The sequence below is a fragment of the Aquila chrysaetos genome, chromosome 7 (assembly GCF_900496995.4).
Source record: "Aquila chrysaetos chrysaetos chromosome 7, bAquChr1.4, whole genome shotgun sequence".
In the NCBI taxonomy this organism is placed as follows: Eukaryota; Metazoa; Chordata; class Aves; order Accipitriformes; family Accipitridae; genus Aquila; species Aquila chrysaetos.
In genome coordinates, this window is record NC_044010.1 from 44,730,325 (window position 1) to 44,746,979 (window position 16,655).

The 16,655-nt window shown below is 46.0% G+C and overlaps 1 protein-coding gene across 5 annotated transcripts in view; it reads left to right on the plus strand.

Moving 5' to 3' along the window:
• The window catches only part of PCYT1B (phosphate cytidylyltransferase 1B, choline), a 44,200-nt gene that overhangs the window by 24,454 nt on the left and 3,091 nt on the right, over positions 1–16,655 (plus strand). For 2 of the 5 annotated variants that reach the window (XM_030019532.1, XM_030019530.2), the window contains exons 3-7: positions 18–134; positions 3,343–3,494; positions 4,443–4,521; positions 8,787–8,995; positions 11,199–11,387. In XM_030019532.1, coding sequence (XP_029875392.1) covers positions 18–134; positions 3,343–3,494; positions 4,443–4,521; positions 8,787–8,995; positions 11,199–11,387 — 746 coding nt within the window. Of the gene's footprint in view, positions 1–17; positions 135–3,342; positions 3,495–4,442; positions 4,522–8,786; positions 8,996–11,198; positions 11,388–16,140; positions 16,463–16,655 lie in introns of those variants that run through there. The other 3 variants (XM_030019531.2, XM_030019534.2, XM_030019533.2) reach the window with 3 other exon arrangements.

A 16,655-nucleotide genomic window follows, 5' to 3' on the forward strand; every position in this document is an offset into this window, starting at 1 on the left:
TGTTTCTTTCTCCACAGTTGACAGACCTGTCAGAGTGTATGCAGATGGGATATTCGACCTCTTCCACTCTGGCCATGCTAGAGCTCTTATGCAAGCCAAAACTCTATTCCCAAATAGCTACTTACTAGTAGGAGGTAAGATCAGTTATTTATTGCGCTGGATTTTTGCTTCGGTGCTTCAGTATCAGAGAGTTATTGCTGTGCTTGCACCCCCAGCTGTTTATACGCTATGACTTTGAATGCTACTTTCACTCTGGAGGCTTTCTATAGGCGATTTGCCTTGAATTACATCTTACAATTGCATCAATTAAAGTAAAAGTCACATTCTGCCCTCGGCAGCACAGGCACAATTCCCATTCTAGTTAAAGCAGGTGCCTGCATGACTCTGAGCTTAGAATAGCTCCATATGAATAATTTACCTTTTTGAGTTATTCGCTCAAAATTGTTCAGAGATGGAGATGAGTGAATGAGATCAACCGCTCATTTATTTCTGGCTCCTCGGTCCCTCTGCCAGCCAGGCACAGCCCACGGCCCCTGGCTGCCAGGTTTGTACTGTGTGTGCAGACCCAGCCTTCAACATCAGCAGAGAAGCTAAATCCGGCCCGTTATCAATGAAGACCCAAATGTAGGTCATGATTTGAACGTAGTTTTCAGCTCACAAGCGTCCCCGGGCAGGTTACTTTCTTATCAGTTTTTTTGCTGTGAATATCTTCTGGTTTTTGCTGTGTGGCTGGCTAACAGCTGTTCAGCAGTTGGTACGTGCCGGAGGAGTCACCGGAGGGTGGATCTTTCCTGCCTAGCTGGATGTGCCAGCCCTGCTCTCGTGAGGCCTCATAAAACATGCATTTCAGTTCCAGTTTCCCTGCCCCTTTGGGGCTGAGATATACCTCGCATAAACATTTCACAGCGACATTCAGCCGCTCAAATGTTTACAGCAGTGGTGATAAAGCAAATGCGAATGCAGCCTTTGGACACTTTGTAAGATGCATTATTTTGCCTCTTTGTCCCAAATCAGTTGAAAGGGGGGGGGGAAAGACCAAACAAGAAAGAAAAGCAAAATCGCCTTATAAACACACTTTTTGGTTTTACTCTTATCAATTGTGGCAATTCCCATGGAGCTTCCTAGGAGGGAAAGGAGACATCCCTTTGTTATGAAGGAAACATTTAGGACTCTCTTGTCTTCCTGCTGAGCCAGATAGCTTGCAGAAGAAGCAAGTGGAGGTGCAAGACTGTGAGGTTTTAAAAAAAAATGCAAGTTACATAGGTTTCGTTGTTGCTTTTAAAGGAGTAGGGGGTGTCCCAGATCAGGAAAGGAGCTCTGGGGCTCCTTTGAAATTCATGGCATAGCTTCACTTTGCCCTTATATTTAGAGTGAAGGACAAAGCAGCCAGCACTCATCAGCACCTTTTCCCAGCAAGGCACTGTGTCTTAGCATGTTTAAAAAATGGGCACTTTTCCACACCCACATACAATTTGTGCTGCAAAAGCACTGGTGTCATGTGTCTTTGTGGGCACCACAACCAACCCCTTTTATTTCTCATTATGAAGACAATTATTTGGAGCTAAGATTTTTTTTTTTTTAAAAAGGCCATTTACACCTTCCCAAATCAGTCATTAAAGCAGAATGATGGAATCAAAAGAAAATACAGAGATATTGTGTCTGTACTGTACACGAACAAACAGTAATCAAAAAATAAAATCAAACCTTTCTACAGAATTCAAGCAAAAATTACTGTTTTCCAATAATTTTAGTAGACCCTTTCTTCCAGGAGAGGGTAGCTTTAAGATGACATAAAGGCTGTAAAAAAAAAAATATAACTACAATCTCAGAAGGGATCTTTCTACTGAAAATGCTTTGATCTCCATTAAATTTCTTGTCAGCAGGCATCAAAAATGACATAATAAGATAGAGCACCATTTTGCTAGCTGAAATTCATATGTATATTATTATCTGGCTTTGAATTTTGCATGAACTCCAAGGCTATCTAAGCCTTCCTACATTTTTCCTACTTTAAAGGTCCTTAACGACCATCACAGCAAGACCATCCATTTTAGATCTCAAAAAAAGACTGCATCTTTGCCAGCACCTTGCCTGATAGGTTGATGTTTTCAAATTAGAAAGCAGCAGCAGCTGTAGGCCTGCTCTCACACTTCCCTGCAGCACTAATAATGTTGCATTTATCATTTGTCAAGTACATTTACTATTTGTCCTGGTGTCACTGACAAGTGAGAACCAAAGGCACAGGTTTGACCTGTGCTGAGGGACAACCACTGTCAACCCAGCTGTAAATGGGTATCAAATTATTCCACGTGGGATGTCAAATGACTATCATAGCTATAATATTGGACAGAGTTACAGTTGTGGGGACAGGTCACAGGGTTTTACACAATGTTACATGGCTAGAAAGATAATACCTAACTTTTATAGTCCTCTGGTAACATGGGTGTTGCTTCCCCTCATTTTAAAAGCAATGTGACAAAGTATCGGCACATCCAGAGTTAAAGATGCAGGATTTCTGGACTTTTAACTCTGCTCATTCCACTAGAGCATACGGCTTCTCCCAGTCCTTTCCACAGGGCTTCCTTCTGCAATTTCCCATTTCAACATGGCACAAGCCTTACTTCTCTTTCTATGAAATCTGCTGAACTCAAAGCTAAACTCAGAGACAGATTCCTATAAAATCTGCCGTGACTTGTTTGCCATCAGTGTTTAGTTAGTGAGAAACTGTTCTGCTGTGATTGAGAGCTTTGTTGGCAAATTCATCATTTAAAGCGTTGTTTACATAAGACCAAAAAGCAGGAACAGGAGGCCCAGAGAGGCTGAGGGATCTCCATCTTTGGAAATTCAACTGGACATGGCCCTGAGCAACCTGCTGTAGTTGAGCCTGCTGTGAGGAGGGGGACTGGATTAGGTGATGTCCAGTGGTGCCTTCCGTCCCGCCTTGACCATTTTGTGATACATGAAGTTTGCGAGCGCTCTGTGATTGTCGACACTGCACTTTTTGATTGTTTATAAAGCATTGGCCATCGACCCCGAAATTTCACAGCCTGTGAAATCCCCACTTATTGTGGGATTGAGTTGCCTCAACATGTGCATACTGTACAACCTGAGATGTCCTACAGTATCTCACTTGGGCTCTGGCTGCAGGTTCAGAAAGGGAAGGATCTCTCAGAAGTCTATGGTTCTACTGGCCAGCCCTGAGCAGAACTCTAAGATGCCCTGAAGCACCCCAAAATTAGCTAGTAACTAAGTGCTTAATGGAATTATCAGGAAATAATCAACTGCTGGTCATGCTAATGCTACTAATTGTGGAGCCATTTTGTTGATACTTCCATATTTTAGTTTGCAGTGATGATTTAACTCATAAATTCAAAGGCTTCACTGTGATGAATGAAACTGAGCGATATGAAGCCCTCAGACACTGTCGTTATGTGGATGAGGTCATCAGAGATGCACCCTGGACACTGACACCCGAGTTCCTTGAAAAACATAAGGTACGTTTCTTCCCTTATCCCTCCCTTCCCCTTTGTAGACTGACAGTTGAGAATAAACAGCAAGTCTGTGAAATTCTATTAGCTGGAGCAAATTATTTAATTCAGTTAATTCCAGTCACTGAAATTAGGTACGTGGCATTGCTTGCCTCCATCTTTGTCAGAAAATGTTGTATTTGTCTTGCCTTTTTTTCTCAATATGCTGGGATGATTTCTGTAGTGGGATTTTTGAATGACAAAATAACACTGAAGAATTCTTCACAAATTAACTTTCAGGAAAGGAGATCATGAACCAGGAAAGTTATCACACAGTGACTAAAGTCCTGTTAAAGTCCTGAATTAAAGGCATGTTTCTTATTAACATCAACAGGTGCAATAATTGGCCAGAAATACATAAAAATGTCATGCGTGCTCTAAAAGGCAGGACAGAATTTCTTACATGCTATTGACTTGCAATCTGTATGAATCTTAACAAAAGCATAATTAACTAGGATGTATTTTAGTGTCCACATCACTGGGTGATGAAAGGAGAGCTTGACAGTACTAGGTATGCAGGTATATATATGCACAGCCCCAAGGAGGCAGAATCAGTAATCTTGCCTCCATGGTTTTGAAAGGCAAGGCTTTGCCACTTGACTTAGCTCTTCCAGTAGCAATAAAAGCAGGAACGGGTGTCTTAAGTTTTCTGCAGAATATCACACAGAGCCAGCCAGAGTGATGTGTTAACGGCAGTGCTTCTGGAGACAAGCTTTCTGTTCTTTCGTAATCGATCTTGCAACATAGCAGTTGTAGGCCTAAATCTAGTGCAATATTCTAGGTGATGACTTTAGGATGAGAATGTCAAAAGCAATTCAGCTGAAGTTGAGAAAAGAGATGATCCTCCACAATGACCCCCCACTGAACCAAAATTCAGTGATGGTGGCATGTCATTCTTCTTCTGTTCACTGGCAGATTGACTTTGTAGCCCACGATGACATCCCGTACTCCTCCGCTGGCTCGGATGATGTATACAAACACATAAAGGAGGCAGGTAAGGGCAGCTTTACCTTTTTAGCACCTTTTCAGCCTCAGCTCAAATTCTTTTCCTGCCTTTTGACCACAGCTGCTGGGAGAGAAGCAGTAGAGGTAATATCATGTTGTCTTACACCCTGTGGTGGGTTGACCCTGGCTGGACACCAGGTGCCCACCAAAGCTGCTCTATCACTCCCCTCCTCAGCTGGACAGGGGAGAGAAAATAGAATGAAAGGCTCATGGGTTGAGATAAGGGAGAGATCACTCACCTATTACTGTCATGGGCAAACCAGACTTGACTTGGGGAAATTAGTTTCATTTATTACCAATCAAATCAGAGTAGGATAAGGAGAAATAAAACCTAACTCTTAAAAACACCTTTCCCCCACCCCTCCCTTCTTCCCAGGCTCAACTCCACTCTGAATTTCCTCTACCTCCTCCCCCCAAGCAGCGCAGGGGGACGGGGAATGGGGGTTGGGGTCAGTTCATCACATGTTGTCTCTGCCGCTCCTTCCTCCTCAGGGACAGGACTCCTCACACTTCCCCTGCTCCAGCGTGGGGTCCCTCCCACAGGAGACAGTCCTTCACAAGCTTCTCCAACGTGGGTCCTTCCCACAGGCTGCAGTTCTTCACGAACTGCTCCAGCGTGGGTCCCTTCCCCGGGCTGCAGTCCTTCAGGCACAGCCTGCTCCAGCGTGGGTCCCCCACGGGGTCACAAGTCCTGCCAGAAAACCTGCTCCAGCGCGGGCTTCCCACGGGGTCACAGCCTCCTTCAGGCATCCCCCTGCTCTGGCGTGGGGTCCTCCCCGGGCTGCAGGTGGAGATCTGCTCCCCCGTGGACCTCCCTGGGCTGCAGGGGGACAGCCTGCCTCACCATGGTCTTCATCACCATGGGCTGCAGGGGAATCTCTGCTCCGGCGCCTGGAGCATCTCCTCCCCTCCTTCTGCACTGACCTGGGGGTCTGCAGGGTTGTTTTCTCTTACATGTTCTCACTCCTCTCTCCAGCTTCAGTTTTTTGTTGTGCAGCAACTTTTCCCTCTCCCTAAATGTGTTCTCCCAGAGATGCTACCACCATCGCTGATGGGCTTGGCCTTGGCCAGCAGTGGGTCCGTGTTGGAGCCGGCTGGCATTGGCTCTGTCGGACATGGGGGAAGCTTCTAGCAGCTTCTCACAGAAGCCACCCCTGTAGCCCCCCCACTACCAAAACCTTGCCACACAAACCCGATACACACCCTAATGGTAGATACTGCTGACTTCAGCAGAAAGATTAACTTTGTAAAACCACAACGGATGTCCTTGGCTGAATTCCTGCCATAACCCTCAGGAAACCATTCAGATCTGTCACGAAAGAGTCCCATCTGGGTTCTTAAAATAATTTTAGGGTGCTTGACTAAGAGCTTTGAAGGGATGAAAATGAGTTTAGTTCCGACAGCAGCCCAGCCAACTTCAGTTGTTTGTTGATAACCACGAACTGAGGACTCCTTGACTCAGCCCAGTCCTGAACACAGGCAAGCACAGGCAGCCTTCAGGAGTCATTAGGATCCACTTCTGATTTGCACCAAGGATTTCATTGCATTTCACTACACTGGCAGAGGGTTTAAGTCGGCATCAGAGTAATTCATTTGCCATGACTATTTAGCAATTGGGTTGACTACCATATTACATTGAACACGAACATGCTGAAGTCACCAGGAGTTTGTATCTCTTCAGTTGAAGGAAGCTGAATTAAATCTGAGGAGATAATGTTAAACCGCTGTTTGCCAGCAGCAGCTATCCTAATGCAGTGAACAATGCGGGAGGAGGAACTGATCACACCTCTCTTCTCCTGCTCCCTGGAGGTACTGCTTTGAAGCCTGGTGAATCCATCCTCTTCCTGGTCTACATAAACATGCTTATTAGAGGCTTAAAAAAATTCCAGAACAAATCTACTTGATGGTAATTTGTCACGCAAATTGACCTTCTCAAGCTATACAATGACAGCAGACAACCAGGTATTGACCTGATCTGAAAGAATAAGCTTTTTATAGCAGCGGTTCTTAATCTTTTTCCACTGGCAAACCTCACTGTGGTGTCAGACTCAAAACCCTCCTTTGGGAACTGCTGTTCTACAGTTTCAGAGCCAGCACCAGCTTACTTCACTAGGCAAAGGAGCAAAAACATACCTCTGGTAAGGACGGGTCACCGAGGGACATCCAGCGTATGTGCTGGACAGGCAGCTATTTTGCTTTTCTTCTGTAAGGTGGGGAGTGCACAGGACAACGTGACAGCAGCCCTTGGCGTCACTGCATCGTTAGCAGACTGAGCTGGAGAGCGCCCAAACCTGGCACATCCTTCTCTGCTGTTGTTGGGCACGGGTCAGCGCGCACGTGTCCTGATGACAAATTCAAATGTTGCACAAGAGTATGGATTTACAGCTTCAGGGACTTGTGGTCTGTCCTGTGTCTATCACTGCTGGAGAAGTGACTTTAGTCTTTTATGGTTGAATTTTGTTACGTATAAACCAGGAATAATGTTACCTTATTTTTGAGATCTAGTGCTGTAATAGTCCTAACGCTCCAGACCAACATTATTACAATAGCGATTTCCCCCTTTCTCCTAGGGGTTTTTGTTTTAAATAGACCAATGCTGTGGATGCATTGGTGCATTTTCCTTAGTTCCAGTACTCCCATTTTCCCACATCAGGTTGTTGTGAAGCAGAGAAGCAGACTGGAATTGTGGAGCTCCTTGTGTAGATTCCCATGGGCTCCCATTTCCCCGCTCCCTTCAGTAGGTGGGAGGACGTAGGGATAATGGTGAGCTGGGTAAGGGTGTGCTGACTAAACCTCTGCACATCTGTGAACAGTAGCTTGGAAAACATGAATCGGTCTAACACATGAAGCATACGAAAGCAAAATCAGTGACTAAGGGTAATGTTCTCATTCGTGGGTTTGTGCATCTACTTGAAAACAATTCCGCTTTTGGCTTGGCAAGGGTAGGGTTTGGATTTTGTTCATGTATTCTTGTAGCTCCTATCTATAAAGGTTTCTGGCTCAAAGTGGGTTTCATTGCTTCCAAAAATAGTTTTCTGAGTGACTGCTGCAAGCCTGAAAAGCACAATCAGGGAAACCTCTCTGCTCATGATTAAAATAATCTATTTTTTAGCAGAATATTAATTAGAGATCAGAAAGAAAAAAATATCAAATAGCATTTAGTCACAAGAGTCTGCTAAGCTTCTTAATTCCTTCCCCAGATCTTTTTCTAACCCTGTGAAATTAGCTAGCAATGCCTGCCTACTTCAAGCGATCGCGTGAGGATTAATTTGCCAGCAGCTATAGCACCCTTTTAAGACAAAGCACTACTTTTTCCACAAAACCACTTCCAGTCTTATCTCGCAGCTCGCTCTCATCAGCAGCTTGATGTTGCAATTATGTATATCTGATAGTAGTAATTTTTTGTAGCCCTGAATATCTACTAAACCAAGGTGTGCTAGCACTCTGCTATTATTGCCTTTGTGACTTGCATTAGCAGTTCAGATGACCCTGTCTTGATGAGGAGCAATTAAAAAAGCAATCTATACCTCAGCTGTGTTGAGGAAAAATACAAGCAGTCTTAATAAATGGCCAGTTTTCTTAGGGACGGATCTGTCGGGGCAGGGAGAGTGGTGATGCAGCCACTGACGTGGCCAGGCGGACATGAAATGAGGTCTATGGAGACTGATACCCTCAGTCCCCACGGTACAGCCGTGTTTATTCACGCTACCATTACACTTCGCCTTCTTGTTACAAGCTACTGGCACCTCCAGGGTGTTTTCCAGTTATTGTAACGCATCTTTTACCTGAAGGCGCTTCCTGGCTTTGGCCAAGGCCAGAGGCTGCTCTGTTTTACTCAGCAGAGCAAAGACCGTCCGATGGTGCAGCACAGGAGGGGAGGGGAGGGTGGAAACACGCAGGAGAGCAGCAAACGGCCTTTCAATAGCAGGAGTGGAAGCCAACCCCCCTGCTCTTTCATACGACATTAAATAAGGGCTACGCGCATGGAAAGACCTGCTCAGTGAATTGCCACAACTGCGAGGTTTAGCCTTCCCGGCTCGGGAGCCCCTGCCAGTCTAATAACTTCCACATCACGGCCTGACACTGTGAACAGGGCAAGTTACAGCCTTTCTGAAGACTTGAGGAAAAATGAACGGTATAGCAACCTAGCACCTTCCCTAAGCTCACACAGGGACATCAGGAAGAACTAGGAATAAGACAGGCAGAATTGCAAGTCTCTTACCATTGGTCAGGCATTTTTGTGTTCATCCTCAGCTACCTGCCGCAGCGCCTGGTCCTGCCGTGCTTTCTCAGAGGGCTTTCTTTTCCCACTTTGCTCAGGAATGTTCGTACCAACGCAGAGAACCGAAGGTATCTCCACATCGGATATCATCACAAGGATCGTCCGGGACTACGACGTGTACGCCCGGCGCAACCTCCAACGAGGATACACCGCCAAAGAGCTGAATGTTAGTTTTATAAATGTAAGTATACCGACCTGCATTTGCTTCCAAAACACTCTTCTCCTAGGACCCTGAATGTAGAGTAAAGGTTAAAGGAGATCTTCCTCCTGCTGCTTTTAAAATAGCTGGGAAGAACTTAAGGTAAAAGAAACTGGAAAGCTGAGGGTAGTTTTAATTGCTCCTATTAATTAGCAGCTTCGTTTCCATCTTATGTTTTCATGTTTCTAACAAAGCTGCTGCTCCTCCTTCTTCCTTGAGTTGTAGGTGACTTGATGACACACTAAGAAGGAGCCCCCGCCCCCCCCCCCCCCCGCAGGCTTCTCAGCCACTCACCCAAGACATGATTTCTTTATTCCCATTGTGAGAAGGCAGCACAGAGAGCAAAGATTTTGATAGCCAAACTGTCCATACAATGCGACAGGATAAAAACAACAACAACAAAAAAACCCCCCAACCGCTGAGCAGCGAGATTACTAGAGAAAGCTAAAATGGTTTTTAAAAGACAAGGAAGTGCTTTAGGAAGCTGGTATGGAAATGATGCTGAAGAGCTCAGAAGCCACAATAGGTAGGGCAAAAGCACCATTTGAAAGGATGGCTCAAATTATTCAGCTTCCACATACAGAACTGCACCTTATCCTCCAGCGAGTAAACACTTAACAGAAACAAAAGTTTATTTTCCTTCACTATTTCAAGTCTTAAGGCCTCGAGATAACCCACACAACTGAAACCTCTCTTGTGACTGGGCTGGCTCACAGCAGGACTTGCCACCTCCCTCCCTGGAGCTGGGACACCCCCTTGTAAAGGACTCAGTTGTGGCATTTCATGAGGGTTTTGTTTGCTTGTTTCTTATTTTGAAGTCTGGCAGATAAATCACAGATCATAGGGCATAAATATTTACGTCACTGTGCCTTTTTTTTTTTTTCCCCAGTCTTCTACACCTCTAAAAAATCCTGCTCATAAGTACTCCACCCAGAAGGATCACTATTGCAAATACCCGTTAAATTAAGGCATGCTGGATGCCTTGGGTGTTCTCAAATTTATCCTTTAGCAGCTCTGACGTTAAGATACTGTTGCATAAGGTATGCTCCCCCCAGTCTCAGACAGTGATGTATCCTGAAGTCCCTCCTGGCGTCTGGTTATTTAGCTTATAGTAATTTAAATGCAGAAATACTAATTTGCACCAGAGACTGCTTGTGTTTCAAAATTAAAAACACAGGATTTCACCAAGGATTTCACCAAAGCACAGGTTTCCTCGTTAAAGGAAGTGTTGATCACCTGTTAGGTGCAAAGTGAGTTCAGTTTCTTTGGACACTGAGGATTTTGTTTGGCCTTGCGGCTGACAAAGACAGTTCTTCTAGTGATTCACGAGCTACAATAAAACCCACCTTAGCACTAAACAATATTTGCTTTAAAAGTAAATTCAAGTGCCCATTAAATGAAGTTCACAGGAAATTAAAAGCCGATAGTGGTCTGTGCTTCTACAGAGACCATGACACTTTCAAGGGCGCAGCGTTAGTTAGCTGGGTGTACCGTACGTTTGCAGAGCACAGACACGTTTCGGGACAAAAGCCCTTTAACCCTGGAGTATTTTAGAAGCTTGGCCCAACGAGAGCTCCCTAACATTATCTTTTCTGTCCCTCTCTTTTTCTGTGTGACTTAGCAATTAGGAGTTTGCTCTCTTTCCTATGAAGTTTGCTGGCCCCAAGCCACTGGCCTACACACATCTTTGTGGCAGCCCGAAGCTCCTGTATTAGCCAGGCTTGGAGGTGAAGAGAGTTTTCCTTCTGCTCTGCAGAAATCCAACCAAAGAGGCATTTTGGTCCCCATTAAAATCCAGGCTGGGAAGTCAGCAGTGGGCTGCGTTTGCTAGGAAACCCAGGGAGATTCGCCTTTTGCTTACTGCTAAGTTTGAGCTGTTAATTTCTCACTTGTATCCTTCATAAGACTCATATAATTTTCAAAGTGCATTCAGCTTGAAAATATGGAAAGATTCATGTACTGGATTAAACACAGTAATCACACAAGACAGTCTTTTCAATATGTACCTTCTGCACTTCGTTCCACAAATGTTAAATTTGCATTTATAAAAATAACGTGGGAATAGTTAACCAAGGCCATATGTATTAGGGTACATTAATGCAATTTTTTTTCTTCTTCTCAACTGTCATTGGCTGATTATTTCCAAGTCCCTATATATTAATCTCTGTCCACACTTTTAAAACAGGAGAAGAAATACCGCTTTCAAAACCAAGTGGATAAAATGAAAGAAAAAGTCAAGAATGTGGAGGAAAAATCAAAAGAATTTGTTTACAAGGTGGAAGAGAAGAGCCATGACCTCATTCAGAAATGGGAAGAAAAGTCCAGGGAATTTATTGGCAACTTTTTAGAGCTGTTTGGACCCGATGGAGCCTGGGTAGGTATTCTGCCATCCCAGGAAGTCTGAGCAGTTTTTATTTCTCCTCTGTAACACAGATCAAGAGCAGATTCTTTTGCTGCAGTCTTTGTTTTGAAAGCCAGCACAGTAGGATAACAACAAACCTGCTTGCTAAATCCGATAACGCATGCCAATACTGCAGCAGGAGGATTTGCCACTTCTGGCTGTTGCTTCTTTGGGATAATTTGTGTCTTTTGTGAAGGTGCAATGCTGAGTGTGATACTGCATTCAGTAGAGCTGCATAACAGGAACACATGAGCAAAAAGGCTAATACAGTCTGTTCTCCCCATTAGCACTAAATGGGGTGCCACACAGACATCAGGGAGGAATTATACACTGGAGGTGGTGAGGGAAACAGGACCATTGAAAAGTTTTCAATAGTTCTCTTCATGCTCTGTACTCAGCAGTAGAAGATGACAATTTTCTAACTTTAAATCAGTAGTTTTTAAAGTTCCAAGAAATGAATTTACATGTCAAGTGGCCAGGCTCACCTGACTGCAGGGGAAGCTCAGGTGAAACAGAAGCACTTTCAAAGCTCTCCTCAGTACGTGCTGGCTCCACAGAGCCCATTTACCAAAGGTCCCCAGGTGCCTTAGAAAGGCAGTTGAGAGTCTGCAACAGCATCCTTCTGGGGAGAAACCCCAGGGCCGTACCCACTCAAACCAAAGTCATGCACTGAGCTACTGGTGAGTTGGTGACACTTCAGAGCCCCAAAAGAGTCCCAGCCCCCATCTTTGAGTTCTGATAGCTTACCGAACCTTGAGAGGCTTTGTTTTCTGGTACAGCTTCCCTTTGCTACATTGAAAGCAGTAGCAAAGCTTAATTTGAATGTAGGATTTATCATCTGTTTGAACAGACCTTCTTAGACCTTCCCTGTCTAGTCCTTTTCCAACAAGCTCCCCGCGCAGCTGAGTTCTGGTGAAAGCCCAGGCACCAGCCAGACCCTCCAGTACAGGCACCAGCTTGGACGTGCTGCTCTCGTCACAAGCTCCCAGTGAGGCTTTTGCTCGGTTCGAAACGTGAGCAAGCACAGAGGAGAGCAGCAAGCAGCGCAGGGTGAACTGAGGGGAGCAGAGTAAGAGCTAGAGAAATAATCCCGCAGAAGAGCGGGATGCTTCAGAGGAATGTTTTCAGACCGTGGCGCGCAGACAGTCGGGCAGCTCCTTCCTTGCTTGAAAGCAGACCCTTTGCGAGAGGTTTGTGCAAAGCTTTAACTGCTTGTGGATTACAGTTTGAGGCAAAATGTCAACAGAGGCAGCAAGCCAGAAAAAACAGTTTAGGACTAGCATGAAGCAGACACTACTGGAATATTTTTAAGGAGCCAACACACACGTAATGTTCTCTCGGGTTACTCTTACCAGTTCATACCTGAACAACTTCCCGTCACAAAATGTAGCTTCTCTTGATCTCAGCAGAGGTTTTGTTTATAAACAAGCCCTTGGGAAGAGTCACAGACCCCGGGTGAATTAAGTAGCCCACATCACAGCCATGTCACAACTCAGGGCCACCAAAGCACATGGTACCTGCCTCTTACTGGAGTTCTCATCTTTTCTCAGCCATGACTTGCCGTGTTGATTACCACCCAGTTGAGAAAAGCCTAAAATTAGGCTGTGAAGGCTTCAGAACAGAGACTGCATCTTTATAATCCCCTTATAGCTGCACCTGTCCCATACAAAGCTCTCCGAGTAACACCCATCCCAGCCACAATCAACAAATAGTTTATTTAGCAATTTGTTCATCGACAGTATCATTTTCCTTGGAGAGGGGAAGAGGGTAACTCTTCTGATGAGAAGCCCAGGTTTACCTGCATTGACCACATCCACACGAAGCTTCCTCTGTAAGTTATTCTCCATAGAGCTTGGCGAGCGTTTCCCATCTGGGATGGTCCTGTGGCCATAGGTGCTGAATAAATAAAACTAATGCTAACAGAGCACGTGAAACCCCCAGGAGGTGAGATGAGCTTGGCTGTGCCGAGAGAGGAAAAAAATTTAAAAGCCTTGATCCCATTCCCTCGCTCTACCCACTCAACACTGCACACCGATGGCATTTTTAAAAACCCTTTGCTGATAAACATTTTACCAAATTCGATTAGGGAAAAGCTGCTCTGCAAAGGTCTTTTAGGAACTGGGGGTGCCCTCCTGCTTCCTAAGTTAGTGTTGGACCACAGAGTAGGAACTCTGCTGCAATCACAGAGACCTTTGCTAGGAACAAGAGGAGTGAAATCTCCTCACAGTGTTGTAGGCAAAGCATCAGTGACAGCAAGCCGAGAAGCGGTATGGCTTTTTTAAAATCAGTTTGAGCCTTGGCAACAGGAAAGACTTTTAAAATAATGATAACTTGCTATTAGTGTCAAAACTGTTATTAACACTAATTTACCTTATCACTGTTAGTTAGATATTGCTTTTAATGTTGACATTAAAAGTACAGGAATCGTTATGGGCATGCTGGATTCCTCAATCAGTAATTTGCATACCATTAAAATGCTATTATTATTTCACAAATAATTATTATAATACACTTTATGCTAGCATCAATTTTCTAAAAGTAAGGGCCACGTAACCCACAAAAAACCTGCCCGTTTGTGAAAAAGGTCAAAATGTCACTTTTCAAATGTCAAGATGTCTGTAATTCCTTGGCAATTTTGCCCACCTGTGCAATCCCCTGCCTGGACTTTCTCTGTGAGAGTATCATAGAAGGGTCAGAAACAACCATTAACCTGGCATGAAACTTTTGTTCCGGCGTGAGAGAGGACCACCGCGCAGCCCGGCGCCGAGGCCGCAATGGCAGAGAGAACCTCTCAGAGATGTACGAGCAGGCAGCTGCGCTTCAGGTCAGCGGAGAGCAACCAAGGCTCGCAGGGCAGGGTTTCCGTGCCAGTCTCCCTCAGAAGTGTCCCTCCAGACGAGGTGTCCCTTCAAAGGGACGCCTTCCCTCTGCTCGGCGTGCAGAGTCGGGGATGGTCGCACTGGGAAAGGGCTGCATCACCTCAGACATCAGCGGGCGCTCAGATAAATCTTGCAGGTTGCAACTAGAACCCAGGGAGGGTGTTTAGACCACGCCGTGCGTCCACAGCCTAGATCTGAGCACGGCCTTGAAAGAATCGGCAGCTCAAAAGCAGCCATCCTTCGTAATGCCCAACTGGCGCTTGTTTTGTAAAGCAAAGGAGTATCAACGTCTAGGCAATAAAATTCAGAAACGGGCAGAACGGTTTTGCCCAGTAGCAAGTTTGCCAAAAGGAAAGCGTTATCTTCCTAAACTGGTTAGGGGTACCTGAACTTGCTTGAACCAAGGCTTTGAAATTATTTTCCCACCTCTGGTAAAGGTCCAGAGCACACCCAGCCTTGTCTAACCCTCCGGCACTTCAAGGAAGCCATTAACACTTATTCTACTTCTTCAGCACCCAACGGCCCGAGGAGCAGTCCCCGTTAGGAAGACTTTGCCTGCAAAGGGCATGACTTACCAACCCTACTAGAGCACAGCTGGAAGGGAAGAGTCATTCTGGAGGCAGGTGACTTAAACCACCTCCTCCTCCTGCAGCAGCGTGGGTTTTAGCCAGCGACCTGGTGCTTACAGCACTGATGCAGGAGGCAATTCGGACCGGCCAGGCGCTTACCCTGCTGAAGCCGTGAGTGCAGCAGCTTGCTCAAGCAACAAACTCTTTGCTGAAGGAAAAGCAGGTGTCCTACAGCCTGGCTGAGGGCCTTAGCAAGAAGGTGGGATTCTCCTTTCCATCCCTGGCCCGTGCGGCCCAAGGTACAGACAAGTACCCCCTGCCACGTGGGTTACCAGCCAAGCTGGGCCACTTCGATCTCCCCCGTGAAGCCCCACAACATCACTGAGCTTTCTGAAGCGGCTGGTAAGGTGCCAGGGGCAGGAGGGAGTCAAAGTGTTTTGCTTGGCCAGGAAAAAGAGATTTCATATCAAACATCATTTTTTTTGTTGGGGGTTATCTTCAGCAAGAGGATGAAACAGACTAAGTCAAGCCAACAAAACCTCAATTCCTGTGATCGAAAGAGAAATTTTGCACTCCTACCACAATTTCAGCAGGCTCCGGGGCTCTGCCAGCCCTGGTGACATCCTCACGGCTCTCCGCAGCAGAAACCTTCCCCCATCCAAATACTGCCTGGCACCATTTATCAGGAGCAACCACCATCTGCTAACTGTTGAGATTTGCGGAAGCCTTGACTATTTTGGACCTAGCAGTAGTGCAGGGTAGGTTACGTGCCGTGGGTCTTTACGCATGAGAGCGTTGCTGAGTGTGGCTCCAGGCAGGAACTGTTCTGTCATTCCGCACTGCAGCGACATCCAGGCTCTAAAACTAAGTTAATAAAGGCCAACGTGATAAAGATATAAGTTGGGTGAGGGAGCTGACAGGGTAACAGTTAAATTTGGTATTTATGCTCAATCGTTAACCCCCAGGATTAGCAAACACCAGAAACCTGATGGGAAAACCTAGTATCTGCCCCTCCACTGGCAGGGAATACTGAGTTTCAAAGAGGGGGAGGAAGAGCAAGATGGGCAGCCACACGCTCCTTGGCTGGGAGGAAGGTCATCACAGAGCAGAGTTGCTGCAGGGGGAAGGGGAGGAGGAAAACAAAAACTCAAGCTGAGAAACTCTGTGGACTGCAGCTGCCCAAGCAAGCAAACCCAGAATATGTTCTGAAAAATTGCATTTTGCTCTCAGACCCGAGCAGCAAACTTAACTTTGTCTGGGCTGGCTCTTCCATTCCAGCCGAGCATCACCTACGATCCGACTCCCGGTGCTCCAGCCAAGGTTGAGACTTCTTGTTCCCCATCCCCAGGAGGAGCAGCGAGGCACTCGCATTTGGCATTTTCCACAGGAAGCCCGCAGCAGCTACGCAGCACGTGCCAGATCTCCCGTAACGCAGCCCGGCAGCCTAACGCAAGGCCACGCAGGCGCTAACAAGTTGCAGCATTTGCCTTAGCGTAGCAGATTGCTTGACCGAAAAGGTGGTCTCTTCCACCCCAGCAGCTCTGGCAGGCCTCCGCTCAGCTTTACAAAGCAAAAAATGACAATAAAGCCCAAAGCAGAACGTAGAGCCTGCACGTGTTTCTCTTATCAACACAGACACCCAAATTCTGACATTCCCATCCTCAGTTTAAGGGTTTGGGTGGTGCCTGCTTCAGGTAGCTGGGGAAGCGGCTACATCCCTCCAGAAGGGAAGGAGGGAAAAAAGTCTGGGCCAGCCAGGAAGCTCAGGAGGAGACGGGTGGTCTGTCCCAGCA